The sequence below is a fragment of the Globicephala melas genome, chromosome 10, assembly GCF_963455315.2.
Source record: "Globicephala melas chromosome 10, mGloMel1.2, whole genome shotgun sequence".
Lineage (NCBI taxonomy): Eukaryota > Metazoa > Chordata > Mammalia > Artiodactyla > Delphinidae > Globicephala > Globicephala melas.
The window spans coordinates 52,222,056-52,237,214 of record NC_083323.1 but is presented as its reverse complement, the minus strand read 5'-3'; the positions used below and the strand labels follow the sequence as shown (position 1 = coordinate 52,237,214).

The following is a 15,159-nucleotide window of genomic DNA, read 5'->3' as shown; positions in this document are numbered from 1 at the left end:
AACTAAAAAGATTTGCTTAATTAAATTTTAAAAGGCCATATAATTTAAAACAACGTGCACACACTACCACTTGAAACACACATATATTTAAATTTTAAAAATATTTTTCACCTCCCATCAGAGATCTGGTATTTTAGAGGAGGGCATCCTGTAACTCATTTGCAATTCTCCCAGAGTAGGATTCTCCTTCTTCTCCGTGGAATGCAACACTTTCCCTCTCTAAGGTGGCAAACTACTTACTACTCACCCTTTAAATGCAGTTCAAATACCACTTCTGTGGGAAGCCTTTCTCCCCAAACCTCTTACGCAGGCCACTTTTCTTTCTTCAGGGCTCGCAAAGCCGGCAGTACCTCTCTTATAGCATCACAGTACCGCTTGTAATTACTTTGTAAAACAATAGACCGTGAGATCCTTTAGGGCAGGGTTCTACTTTCTGAAGCCTTAGCTCTTACTTGGTGTTTGGTTCGCAGTAAGAAATGTTATCACTGGATACATGAATGAATGATTAAAGTCTCGAAGTCCCTACTCTTCTTTAGATCTAGCAGGGAAAACATTTGATACTGGACACGCCTTTGGACAAATCACTTTGGTAAATCAGGCCCATAATATTGGAGAAGGAAGGTCCCAAACGCTAAATGTGTCCGTCAAAACCTGGTGACATCCTAAGTGTGACCTGTTTCCCCACCACGCCTTTCCCGCCATCCTAGCCCCCTCCAGCTGCTTCTAGGATGGGGAGAATAATGGTGTTCAAGATGGGTATTTTTCTCTGCCTGATCAAGCAGCTTAGCTCTTCTTTGATTCTTAACAGCCAAGACGTTCACAATTCAGTCTCCAGTGTTCCTTCTGGGGTTTGGAGTGACATCTTGGAGTGACATCCTTTTCTTCCATGGAGACATCCAAAGTCTGGATTTCCCCACTGTACACTTAAAAGAGCCCCACCCACCACAGCGCTCGCCCTCGGCCAAAGACAGACCGCCGGGTCGGGAGGGGTTTCCCAGCTGCTGGGGCTGCGCAGCTCGGGGAGGAGCTGGGGGCGTTGCCCACGGCCGCCGGGCTCGACGCGCAGGGCCGGGCTGTGGTTGGCCACAAGAGGCGTCCATCTTCCCGGACGAGCGCGGCGCTTCCTCACCGCGCCGGGAGGGGGCGAGGGCGGAGAAGGGAACGCGCTGCCGAGCCGACCCCTCCCGTGAGCCCTGCCCCGCCTCGCCGAGCCCCGCGCGGCCGCCCCGGCCGCTGCCGCCCGTAGCTCGCTCCCCAGGTGCCGGGGAGCTGCGGGCCGTGAACGTGCCGGCAACTTTGCGGCCTCCGGGGGCGCGGCTCCTCCGGGTGCGTGTGCGAGTGTGTCTGTCGCCGGCGGCCTCCTGGGGGCAGCAGCGGAAAGGGGGTCGGGGGAGAAAGAGGCAGCCTCGGCGCACGGTGGCCCAGGAGGCAGAGGCCCCGCGAGGCGCCGGCGGTGGAGACCTAAACTCTGCCGGGGCTGTGCCCAGGACGCGTTCTTACGGTGCGGCAGACGCCCTTGCGGTCGGCGCCCGGGACTTGCTTTAGGATCGCGATTCCTCTTGCCTGCCCGGGGCAGTAGCAACCGTGTGTGCCGACAGAGGAGCGGCAGTAGCATCCCCAGCCCGGGCGGGACACCCGAGCGCCGGAGCCGGCGGCTGGAGCAGGAAGGGAGAGTCGCGACGCCCGCCCTCCCCGGCTGGCCCTGCCCCGCGCGCCCCGTGCGGGTTGCTAACAATGGTGCGGAGCGCCGGCGCGATTCCCGCGTCCGCCCAGCGGTCGTAGAGGAAGTGGACGGGCTCCGGGTGGGGTGGGCAGGGAGACGCCCCCCACCACTCGCTTGCTGGAGTTTGCTGGCGCGCCGGGCCTCTCCGGCCCCGAGCCCTGGGCTCCCCTCAGCATCACCGACGGCAGCTCGATCCGGAGAGTATGGTGCCAGCGCCCGGGTTAATCTAGTCCTCGGCTCGCTCCTTTTTTTCCTCCTCCTCCTCCTCTCCCTCCCCCTTTCCCTCCTGTCGGTGCTGCCTCTGGGTTCCCGGCGTGTGGGAGTACAACTCTCTGCCTCTCCGAGGAGACTGGTCGGTGACCCTCGAACAGAACTTGCCCGCTGAGAGCAAACCCAGAACAGCTGGATAATGTCCACTCCGAGCAGATTCAAAAAGGACAAAGAGATCATAGCCGAGTATGAAAGTCAAGTCAAAGGTAAGGAAGGGAGCGGCTGCCTTGCTCCTTTTGTGTGCTTTCTTGTCATTGTGCTCTGGGAGTTGCATTTCTCACTTGGGGTCTGTGTTGGAGGGAGGTGGTGAGGGACAGCTAGAGCGCCTCGTTGAGCCACCCGGGGCTTCGTGGAAGCCAATCCCAGTCCCAGTCCCGTCAAGCCCACAGGGAGCTGGAAACCGGGTGGCTCTCCGCCGCTGCCAGGGCGCCCCTCCAATAGGGGAGAACTGGCTTTAACTTAACCACCTTCAGCCGGGCAACTTACATAGGAGGCAGGCAGCAGCAGTGGTTCCTGCCCAGTTATCATCACCGTCATCCTTATTTTTTTTTTTTAAACGATACCATTGTCACAACGTAATTTTTTTTAAGGAGTCATTTTTTGAAGTCTGGCTCCGAAGTGCTCTAGAGCTTCATTGAGTGCAGGCAATTTTTGACATTCGCACTGTTCACTAATTTATCAGGGCGAGTCCCGCTTTTATAAAATAGCTCCCTAAAAGCTGGGCAGTTAAACCAAGCAAGGACTAGTGGAATCTGACTCCTCCTTTTAATCTCTCACACTCACACGGGAATATTGCTTTATCATTTGTTGGAGGCCACTTGCATGTAAAATGAAGGTTTGAATATTTGAGTAGTAGTTTCCATCCATTTACATTGTCAACTGATGAAGGAATCTAATTAAGGTTGATTACGCATTTTTACTTAACGTGCCTTGTGGTTTAAAAAATATATTTTCTCTCCAGTACAAGTATTTTGTGTTGCTGTTGAAGAGTTTAATAAACATATATTTGGGTTTTTTTTTTTTCCCTCCTTTATGGTCTCTCATGGGTAGCTTTTCCCATCCATTGAGACAATGGATGGAGTGTTGAGATCACTGCTGTTCTTTGGAATATTCAAAGCAAAGTTGATAAAAATTGCTTTGTAGACACCTGTGTTTGTACAGACACAATCTTATGAAAGGACTGCAGAGAAAGGCGTTCCTGTACTTGTCTTGGGAATAGCAGGAGCAGACTGGGGGTTCTTTTGTGTGGTCAAGTTGTGAAAATGCTTGGAGTCCTGTGAGAGGACCTGGTGGGGAAACCCTCTGTCAATCAGTGTGAATCTGGACCATCTCATCATGGCCAGAGACAAACACACTATGCAAGCCCAGAGACTTAAGTTTCCTTTAGGTTGACTCCAGTAATGGAGTTAAGATGAACACTGTTCAGGAAACACAGATTTTTATCTGCATGCAGTTAAGATAATTTATACTTGTAGGAACTGGTTACACTGACATGGAAGTTATGTTAGCAGAGAAGTAATTATTTGCTTCGAGACAGGTAAACTTTCTAATGAGCATAACCTTTCTTTTCTTAACGGTCCAACACAGCCAAAAGTCTTTCATACTGAGGTAGAACTCTTGTTCACAATCACCATTTCTCTGTGCGGTTTTTCCACATGGCTCTTTGTGGCAGGTCTTCAAGGGGTAGCAGTCTGGTTTTCCTGCTGCTTGGAGCACTGACTTGTAGAATGTATTTCCAAGTATTGGTTTCGGTATTTCTGCTCTAAGGTCATTTGTCCATGATCAAGTCTTTATCTGAAAAATATTCTCATGATTAATCTCTTTCAGAGTATGAATTTTATAGTTATACGCTTACTTATATGCTTTGAGGGTATAGGCCGTCTATATGGATTTAAAAATAAATACAATGGGGTCTTCCCTGGCAATCCAGTGGTTAAGACTCCATGTTTCCAATGCAAGGGGTGCAGGTTCGATCCCTGGTCCGGAAGCTTGAGATCCCACATGCTGTGGGGCACAACAACAACAAAAATAAATAAAAAAAATAAAAATCAATAGAATGGGATGTGTTGCAATGCTTAAAATGTGTCCATCAAATCCAATCCAAGGAAAAATCACAAACATAGTAAAAATTACTTTTGGAACAAATTCTGTCCCATAGAAAGTGATCTGTCTATTCCCTTCAACCCTCCTCACTTACCTGTGAGTCCTCAGGCTGCTTTATGGCTCTTTACTACACCTGACCTGCCCTTCTCATCAGAGCCTGTGTCCACACTTCATCTACTTCCCCTGTAATACTTACACATCCTGTGTCTAACCCAGATCCTTCTATTCATATGCAAATATGGGAAGAGGGAAATATCAATACAATGGAATTGGATCATATACACCTTGAATGGCACACATTCACCTGAATTTACTAGGCAAAATCAAGAAGGCAGTGGAAGAGAAATGAGTTAAATAGTTAAATAGAGCATGAGGCCCGCTGTCCTGTGCAGTGAGAATAGGTACCTTTTTAAGGATAGTTTCAGAGGTAGGATCCTGGTTTTCCGTTTCTTTTCCTGAGCCCCTCTTTAAAGGTGAGTATCTCACCCTGGCAGATGCTAGTCCACTGCTTAAAGGTAGGTGGTTTTGGAGCAACCAACTCTTTCAATTCTAACAGGTATTTCATCTGACGGTAAACAAAAGAAAGTGGCTTATTCTGTTGCTGGAGGAAAACCTAGCTGTGCTGGACTCATTAAGAGAAGCCGTTGGTCTCTTCCCAATGAATAAAGACGTAAATATTGGACTCTCTGCGTGATTTAAGTGTATCTGTGATACACTTAAATGTATCAAGAGTCATTTTTGATTATATGTGACTTTTTTACCTTCTGACTTGAATCTAACATTCTGGAGTATTGTCCTTTCTTATTCTCTCCCATTTCCCCTAATACCAGTTGCATTTATCTCAGAATTTCTGAGGTAAGGGTTTGATTTAAAAGAATGACTCCACAGATGTGGGATTTAGCCACTGTGGCTGCCTGCATGTGTTTAGGAAACAGACTTCATGGGGCTATTTTCAGTGTGAAAAGAACCATCCTAGGTGTAACGTGTAATTTTATGCTGTAATTTTATGGGTAAGACCATAAATGTATCCAGTTAGATGTATCATGTAGGGCGAGTCACTTAGCTTCTTCCTGGGTTTTGGTTTTCTTATCTGTAAGATAAGGAGTTTAGATTCTCTCAGTCCTAAGGGTCTTTGAGTCTAATTGAAGATGTCATGTCAGTTCACATTAATTATGCAGTAAAATTTTCAAGCTTTTTGCGTTTTCTCTTGGCTGCCCTGTCTTGAGGAGGGTTACCTTTGCTTTAACTTTTTTCATAATTCACAAACACTATGTATTATCTGATTTCTCAAGGAATTAAAATGTGATACCACAGAAAATACAGAAAAATAATAAAACCACGTTCAGAAAAGTAGAGCATAGAATTGTAAGAGGGGGAAGAATTGGGAATTATACAAGCAGTTAAAGGAATAGATAGGTTTAAATCGAGGACAAAAGGACCCCAAGCAATAATTTAAGATTAATGTGTTAGGTAATGTGTTAACTATAGGAGGAGAAAGACTGCTTCATGCGTGTTGGTCAACTTCCCAAAGATTTAGAATCCAGAGAAATTAAGCTCTTATTTGTGTGGACCCTTAAACAGCAAGATTGTCTGGAAAAGTGTATGAAACTCAAACCAGTTGACTACACTACTTTTAGCATCTCTGGCAAGATCGTAGCAAGTGGCTAACAGAAGTTTTGGGGATCATCTGTAGATTTTAGAGATCTAGTAATTTTTGAATTCTGCAGCAGAAATATTATGGAGCCCATGTAAAAAATATTGGTTCACATATAAGAGTCAGAAGAAACAAAAGACACATTTTGTGAGGTGGAACTCATGGATGGGAGGTTGTGTTTATTTTTAATAATGCGTGTTGTTAGTTGCTAAGAATTGACAGCTATTATTTGCAGTATTTTCCTGAGGATAATCTCATACTCATCTATGTGCCATACGTGCAGGAAGTGCCAAGAAAATCTGGTGTTTTTCAACCGCTCTGCTGCCTGAACTACAAATAGTACATTTTGGTAGCAGATGGAGCATAAGGAAATGCCAGTTCAATTTAATATGACCTCCCGTCATGTGATAGGTTTCAATAGGGAAATTAAAAGTGCTACTGTCACTCATAGGGAACCTGTGTCTACCTCTAATGTTCTTCATTTAACTTGCAATCGAAAACAACAATTTAAATTACGAATTAAAACTTTATAGCTGGGAAGGACTTTAAACATTTCCTGTCCAGCCCACTTCAGCGGTGCAAGGAGGCATAATGTCAGTTACACAAGTAACTGTAACAAATGTGGGACTGGAACCCAGGTCCTCTGCTTTTTGGTAACAGTGGTTTACTTTTAGATTCCTCACAAAGAAGAGTAGGAGATAGAACACTTACCTGTTTAGACTTTACATTCGTTGAAGGAATCATAGTTGGATGGACTAGAGAACGGCAACTCTGGTCCGTTAACAGGAGGAGTTAATTAAATTGATTAACCATAACTAAGTTGTTTTTTCACCAAGATCATTTCAAGAAACCACAATGCCCAGGCAGCAGCTTCACAAGGTGATTTAAAGATCAAGGGGAAAAAAATATGGTGAATATGTACAAATGTAACGCACTTGAAATTTTGGTCATACTAAGTGAAGCTACTGCAATAAGCCCTCTTATGTTGTCCAGAAAACCTGATTTGTTTCATGAACTTCAAAGTATCTTAAGAAATAGTTTTGGAGAAATGTTTAAGCAAAGCATGCTCCGAAATACAGTGAGGGTTGGAGTATGCTATGGGATGGTAAATCTGAGCTCTGTCTAGATTGCTTTGCTTACTCCTGTGCTGTGTGATGACCAGGTCAGGAACCTCACATCCTCAGCTCTGGTCCAATTTGAGAGTCTACTTTGTGGACTGAGCAGACCCTTTTTTATGCTAACTCTTTTTATTTCAAGTTACATAACTGAGAATTAAGATTAAGAAAAAATACGGAGTAAACTGTATGTCTAATCACTCAGTCTACCTTTGTTTTAGTGGTTTGAAGGCAGAAGCTGGGAATAGAGACAGTTACTAGAAGACATTTTTAGTTATTTGAAGGTATTTTTATTCGTTGGACCCAAATTACTTTCTAATTTATTGACAACATATATATGCTCACCTGTTGGTATGTCAGGATGGGAAAAAAACAGAACATAGTGTTTAAGAGCAGAAACTGGTGTTAGCCATTCAGCCCTGCCACTAATAATATATTTGAGCCCTAACAGTCAACTTCTTCATCTGTAAAATGGGGATAATAATAGTACTTACTTCCTTGCCTTTGTGAGACTTCTGTGAGGTGATTTGTGGAAAGCCTTTATCACACGCTTGGCACTGATAAATAGTCTATAAAAATTAGGCCTTGTTATCTGTTTCATTTTGTTTTTCTTTACGTTTCAACTGCTTCTTGTTATATTCTGACTTAGATAAGCTTTTTGAAATTCAAATACATAATCACCAATCTGCTGCCTAAATAGCAAAAGTGGACGATTCTTAAATCATCCTGATAAAGCCCTCTGTACTTTTAGAATGGAGTGAGTTTCATGGTGGGATTAAAAAGGGATATGTGATAGGCAGACCAGAGAGATTCCCAGCTCCTTATAAGGTGGATTTTTTTTTTATTGTGTCATTCCTTTTTATCCAAGTACAAGTAACAGCTGAAAAGCACATTTCCTGGGCTGCCATGTGTTTGCTTACAACTTTTGTTTTACATTTTCTCTACCTTTAATGATGCCAAATGGAAAATGAAAACTGCAGTCCAATCAATTGATTTTATTTACCCATGGTGAAAAGGATTCTTATGATGTCAGATAAAGTCTCTGACTTAATATCATAGTTTTGAGCAAAATATTTTGTTTTAAAATCAATATAGAAATGAAAAATTTCACTTGTACCTGCTAATTTGCTTTTGCTTCATTTGAAAGCACTTTGATTTTTTTCCAGCTTTATTGAGATATATTTGACATATAACAGAAAGCACTTTGATATTAAAAATTATTATCTAGGGCTTCCCTGGAGGCGCAGTGGTTGAGAGTCCGCCTGCCGATGCAGGGGACACGGGTTCGTGCCCCCATCCGGGAAGATCCCACATGCTGCGGAGCGGCTGGGCCCGTGAGCCATGGCCGCTGAGCCTGCGCGTCCGGAGCCTGTGTTCCGCAGCGGGAGAGGCCGCAGCGGTGAGAGACCCGCGTACCGCAAAAAAAAAAAAAAACTATTGTCTATATATTTCCCACACCTCCTGGTATAGGGCTTCATTAAACATTAATTGAATGAATAGAGTAATTGTTTTGAATTATCATTCCTTTATAGTATAAACTAACATGGCGATCATTCAGAATTATCTACGGTGTCCAATGAAGTATTACCACAAAATTAAACTGAATTCAAATGTGTAAGTTACACACATTTAGAAAGTCACAGAGCTGGAAACAGTCAGAGTGTCCAACAATGGAGAATAGTTAACTAAATTCCACTGGGGAATGGTTAACTAACTTGTGCACATGGAATGTTATGGGGTCATTAACAGTGGTTTTTGAAGAACGTTTTATGGTATGGAGAAATATTTTATAATAATTGGGAAAAAGAGAGACCATTAAAAAAAAAAAAAGCATGGTTAGGACAAGCTAAAACAGAGCTAAATTGATGTATAGGTACGTACATACACGTGTGTCAGCCATACTGGGTAGTGGGATTTCAGCATGAGGAGAAACCGTAGTTGGACCTCAGTCTATATGTCACCAACAAATGAAATAAAACATCACTCCCTCCAAGTCAGATGTTCTGTGAAGTCAAAAGTTTATAATTAAAGTTAACTTCCATGGCGGGGGGGAAAAAAGGATGATGAAATAATAATAATGAAAAATAATCGTAACAGCAGCTAACAGTTATTGAGCGCTCGGGGTGTGCCAGTCACTGTCATAGCTGCTTTGCATGGGTGGACTCAGCTTTCTATGTACATACCAAACTATAATGCGTGGTGGGAGGAGTTTCCGGTTATTTTTCCTGTTTGGTATAGGTTGTATTTCCTGTACTTTTGGACCTCAGTACATCCTCTCCTTGGTAAATTTCCTGGCCTAACGCAGGAATCTCACTTTGAGACGCACCCTCCTTCAGGATGGGGGTGGGCCAAGGTGCATCCAGGCGAGATTGAACCTCTGCTGATCAGGTTTGTTCACAGGACAATTTCAAACTTCCTGTTTGCCTACAGCTCAGTGATATACTTTGGGTTTTTTCTTGCTTTGAATTCAGCTAACAGTTCGTAGGTTGGGGAGTGGGAGGGTGGGAGAAGCAGCCTCTCTTTTTCTTTTCTTTTCTTGGGTGAAATATATATACAAGTGGGTACAGAAAATTATTTACAATTTAATGCATAATAATAAAATGAATACCTGGTTAGTAGCCACCCAGGTTAAGAAATAGAACTTTAGCAGTGTCTAGAAACCCCCACATTGTCCCCTTTCTAACAGATCTCTCTTCATCCTATTGCCCCCTCAATAACAATTCTGAATTTAGTATTAATCATTCCCTTGTTTTCTTTAAAGTTTTATGATAGTTTTATAGTTTTCTTTATAGTTTTGATGTATGTTATATACATGCATCAAAAATACAGAGCCCTTTTGAACACATACCAGATTTTTTAATGATATTAAAGAATTGATGTTGGGCTTCCCTGGTGGCGCAGTGGTTGAGAGTCCGCCTGCCAATGCATGGGACACGGGTTCGTGCCCCGGTCTGGGAGGATCCCACATGCCGCGGAGCAGCTGGGCCTGTGAGCCATGGCCGCTGAGCCTGCGCGTCCGGAGCCTGTGCTCCACAACGGGAGAGGCCACAACAGTGAGAGGCCCGCATACCGCAAAAAAAAAAAAAGAAAAAGAATTGATGTTAATTTTTAAAAATAATAGTATTTTGGCATGTATAACAAATCTTTATCTTTTAAATATATGTGCTGAAGTATTTGGGGATGGCTAAGATTTGCTTCAGTATAATCTGGGGGAAGGAGGAAGTAGGTGGGAATATGGGTAAAATAAGATTAGCCAGGAATTGATAATTGTTGGGTACATGGGGTTCATTATTTTATTCTCTTTACTTTTGTGTATGTTTAAAATTTTCTCTAATAAAAAATTTTCAAAGTAAGTATGCCTTCTTATGACTTCCATTTTTCACTCAATGTTATATTAAGATTGATCTACATTAATGTGTGTAGCTATCATTAGTTTACTTTCACTGATATATAGTATTCCAGTGCATGAAAATCCTGGAAGCTATTTATTCTTTATTTATTTATTCATTCTTTATGACATTTGGGTTATTTGCACTTTTTGCCATCATGATTAATAATAATATATAAAATGCTGTGAGTGTCTCCTCGTGTACATGAGTTTCTCTATGTATACTTGCTGGGTCATAGGGAGTGTGCATGGTCAACTTTACTAATGTCAGACTTTTCTCTAAGTGCTTGGTAGTTATTCTCTTACCAGCAGTGAATGAGAATTCCACATCCTGAAAAACACTTAGTATGGGCCAATGTATTAGTTAAGGTAAAGGCTAAACTATAATAATAAAGAGAACCTTGAAAGACAATAACCTAAAAATGTAGAAATTTCTCACATAACAGTCTGGAGGTGTGCAGTCCAGGCTACCAGGACAGTTTTGCCTCCTTAAATTATTTGAGTTTTCTCCATCTCGTTCCTCTGCCATCACCTAGGGAACTGAACTTGTATGCCTGGTTGAAACTGGGTCTTAAGTATATCCATGTTCTGACTTACAGGAAGGAAAATGAGTCTTGAGGAGCATATGGCCAATGTGTTAAAATCCAGGCCAGAAATAATACAGAGAATTTCCATTCATTTAACTGGTGAGAACTTAGTCACAGGACAACAGCTTGCTGCAAGGGAGGCTGGCAAATGTAGTCTCCCGGGGCAGCCCTGTTTTCAGCTACAACTTCATGACCGTGAAAGGAGAGAACAGATTTGGACAACCAGTAGTCAGCATGAAGACAAGGTTTTCTGGAGAGGCAGTCTACTGGGGTAAAATGGTATTTTGGCTTAATTTGTATGTCTTTGATTGCTGATGAGATAGAGCATCTTTTCACATATTTAAGAGCCATTTGCTTTTGTCACTAAAATGCTTATTCATACCTTTGCCCATTTATCTGTTGGTTTGTCTTTTTCTTATTGATTTGTGCATTTTGTTTTGGTTTGGTTTTGGTATGTTCTTAATATTGATCTTTTGTCAATTATATCTGTTGCAAATATCTTCTCCCTGTTTGTAGTTCGTATTTTCATATTTTAAAAAGATATCTCTGAGAAGTTGCTCGTTTTCATTTGTTCAAATGTATCAATTATTTATATTTGGTGTTTAAGTAATCCTTCCCTACTCTAAGGTCAGAAAGATATTTGTCTATATTATCTTAGAAATGTTTTAAAATCTTGCTTTTGACATAAAAGTTTTTAATTTATCTGAAGTTATTTTTCATATTGTGAACTAGGGATATATTTTTAGTTCTTTTCATGTGGATGACCAACTTTTTTCATTCCGCTTGCTAAATAGTTTCTTCTTTTAAAAAGTAATCTACTAGCTACTTCTGTCTTGATCAGAGTTTCATGTATACATGTGTCTATCTCGACACTCTGTTGTGTTCCATTGGTTAATTTATAAATTCTTGCACATACCACACTATCTTAATTACTATAGCTTTATAATAAGTCTTATATTTGGTAGGCCAAATTCTACTTCCTTATACCCTTTCAGAAGTATCTTGGTGATCGTGGTCCTTTCTCTTTCATGTGCATTTTATTTATTTATTTATAAAATAGTTATTTGGCTGTGTCAGGTCTTAGTTGCGGCATGCGGACTCTTAGTTGCTGCATGCATGCAGGGTCTAGTTCCATGACCAGAGCTCAAACCCGGGCCCCCTGCATTGGGAGTGCAGAGTCTTAGCCACTGGACCACCAGGGAAGTCCCTCATGTGCATTTTAGAATCAGTTTTCCTTCCATGGGAAGCCCATAGCCATTTTGATTGAAACTGCGTGAAATTATAAAGCAATTAGCAGAGAATTGGCAACTGTATGTTAGATTATAAGTTCTACTTACCCATGAATATGAATATTTCTCCATTTATTTAGTTGTTTTTAAATATCTTACTGTAAAGTTTTATATTTTCTGTTTTTTGTTAGACTTATTTCACTTTTGTTACTAATGTTTATGAGATCTCTTTTTTTTTTTTTTTTTGCGGTACGCGGGCCTCTCCTGTCGCGGAGCACAGGCTCCGGACGCGCGGGCCCAGCAGCCACGTCTCACGGCCCAGCCGCTTCGCGGCATGCGGGATCCTCCCGAACCGGGGCACGAACCCGCGTCCCCTGCATCGACAGGCGGACTCTCAACCACTGCACCACCAGGGAAGCCCTATGAGATCTCTTTTAAAATTGTTTTCTAATTCTTTCTGGTATACAGAAATGCAGTTTACTTTAGCATATTGGTCTTATATCCAGCCACTTTGCTAGTTTATTATTATTTCAAATAATTTGTTCATATTTTGGTTAAAAAAATCTTATTATTTGCAAATATAAAGACAATTATATTTCCTCCTTCCAAACCTTACGGCTTTAATTTATTCTTCTATTTTTGCCCTAGGCAGAATTTTGAGTATGAAGTTAATAAACGTAGTGAATTGTCATTCTTTTCTTGTTCTGGATTTAAAGGGAGTGTTTTCAAGCCTCTTCTACCATAAAGGATAATGATTGTTTTCAGTTTATTATAGATATTCTTATCAGGTTAAGTTTCATGTATTCTCTGTTTACTTGAAGTTTTTTTTTTTGCGGTACGCGGGCCTCTCACTGTTGTGGCCTCTCCCGTTGCAGAGCACAGGCTCCGGACGCGCGGGCTCAGCGGCCATGGCTCACGAGCCCAGCCGCTCCGCCAACATGTGGGATCTTCCTGGACCGGGCACGAACCCGTGTCCCCTGCATCAGCAGGCAGACTCTCAACCACTGCGCCACCAGGGAAGCCCTACTTGAAGTTTTAATCATTAATAGTTGGTTGAAAGCTATCCTTTTTTCTTTTTGCATCTATTGATTTTTTAAAATATTTATTTATTTATATATTTGGCTGCATTGGGTCTTAATTGTGGCACAATGGGATCTTTCATTGTGGCGCATGGGCTCTTCGTTGCAGCACACAGGCTTCTCTAGTTGCGGCATGTGGGCTGTGTAGTTGTGGCATGTGGGCTTAGTAGTTGAGACATGCGGGCTTATTGCCCCCGGCATGTGGGACCTTAGTTCTTGGACCAGGGATCAAACCTGCATCCCCTGCATTGGAAGGCAGATTCTTAACCACTGGACCACCAGGGAAGTCCCTGCATCTATTGATATTATTTTTTCTTCTTTGATCTGTTAATGTAATGAGAAATATTTACAGAGTTTCTAATATTGAACCATCTCTGTATTCCAGAATTAAACCTATCTTCATCATTGTATTATATATGTAAATAGTTGGATTCAGTTTGCCAATATTTAGTTCAGGTGTTTTTGTTGTTGTTTTTTGTTTTTTGTCTCTAAATTCTTGAATGAAACAGACCCATGGCTTTCCTTTCAGATAATGTTCTTGTCTGGGTTCATATTTCAGTTATACTAGCCTAACAGAATGCATTGGAGAGCATTGCTTCTCTTTCTATTTTGTAAAGGAGTTTGAAATTTTGGAATATTCCTTCTCTTGAAAGGTCGGTAAAACTGCTTATTTGGGCCTAGTTATTTTCTTTGTGTGAAGAACTTTTAACTGCTAATCAGCAGTTAATCATTAGTTTTACTACTGATAGGATTATTTATTCTTTATATTTCTTCTGAAGTCAGTTTTGTTAAGTTATGTTTTTCTAGAAATGTCTCTGTTTTGTGTAAGTTTTCAAATATATTGACATAATGTTGATGATAGTATATTTTAAAAATATGGGCTGATCTGTATTTAATTTAAAATATTATTGTAGGGAATTCCCTGGTGGTCCAGTGGTTAGGACTTGGCGCTTTCACTGCAGGGGCAGCTGGTCAGGGAACTAAGATCCTGTAAGCCATGCAGTCGGGCCAGAAAATAAAAATAAAAAATTATTTTAGAATATTTATTTTTGCCTTATCTCTTTCTTGCTGAATCTTAAAAGGGGGTTGTCTCTTTTTGTTGTTTTTTTTTATTGATTTCTGCTCTTATCTTTACTCTCATCCTTTAAATTTTCTTCAGATTTATTCTGTCCTTTATCTGTTTTTTTTTAAGTTGGACATACAGCTCATTTGTTTTTATCCTTCTTTGCTACTGTAAGCATTTAAGGCAATAAATTTCTTTTCTAATGTAAATGTTATTTCTAATAAAAGCATCATTCTTAACAAAGGCATCTGTTCTTCTCCCCAATAAATATTCTCCCCTAATAAATATTTGTGATAGTTCCTCTTAGAGTACCATCTTTGCTTCATCTAGAAAGTTTTGATGTGTAAAGTTTATTAAAATTAACTTCTAAGTATTTTGAATTTCTTATAATGGTTTCTCCTTTGCCCCATGAGGTATATAGGAGTGTGACTTTACATTAAAAAAAAAAGCGAAGGGACTTCCCTGGTGGCACAGTGGATAAGAATCCGCCTGCCACTGCACGGGACACAGGTTCGATCCCTGGTCCAGGAAGATCCCACATGCCGCAGAGCAACTAAGCACGTGCACCACAACTACTGAGCCTGAGCTCTAGAGCCTGCGAGCCACAACTACTGAGCCCACGTGCCACAACTCCTAAAGCCCGTGCACCTAGAGCCCGTGCTCTGCAACAAGAGAAGCCACCGCAATGAGAAGCCCACGCACCGCAACGAAGAGTAGCCCCTGCTCGCCGCAACTAGAGAAAGCCCGTGCACAGCAACAAAGACCCAATACAGCCAAAAATTAATAAATAATTAATTTTAAAAAAATTTTTAAGTGAAGATATTTATCTTTTTTTAAAAATATATACTACATTGCAATCTGAGAGTAATCGTGTTTGAAATTAGTTGGGGATTATTTCCTCTTACTGTTCTCTGGAGGAGTTCATGTAAGACTGGAATTATGTCACTC

The 15,159-nt window shown here is 41.5% G+C and overlaps 1 protein-coding gene across 2 annotated transcripts in view; it reads left to right on the top strand.

Moving 5' to 3' along the window:
- The first annotated feature begins 1,243 nt into the window (after positions 1-1,243).
- Positions 1,244-15,159, top strand: part of SRGAP1 (SLIT-ROBO Rho GTPase activating protein 1) — a 276,149-nt gene continuing 262,233 nt past the window's right edge. For both annotated transcript variants that reach the window (XM_030866395.3, XM_030866397.3), the window contains exon 1: positions 1,244-2,199. In XM_030866395.3, coding sequence (XP_030722255.1) covers positions 2,133-2,199 — 67 coding nt within the window. In that variant the 5' untranslated portion in view covers positions 1,244-2,132. The remainder of the gene's footprint in view (positions 2,200-15,159) is intronic.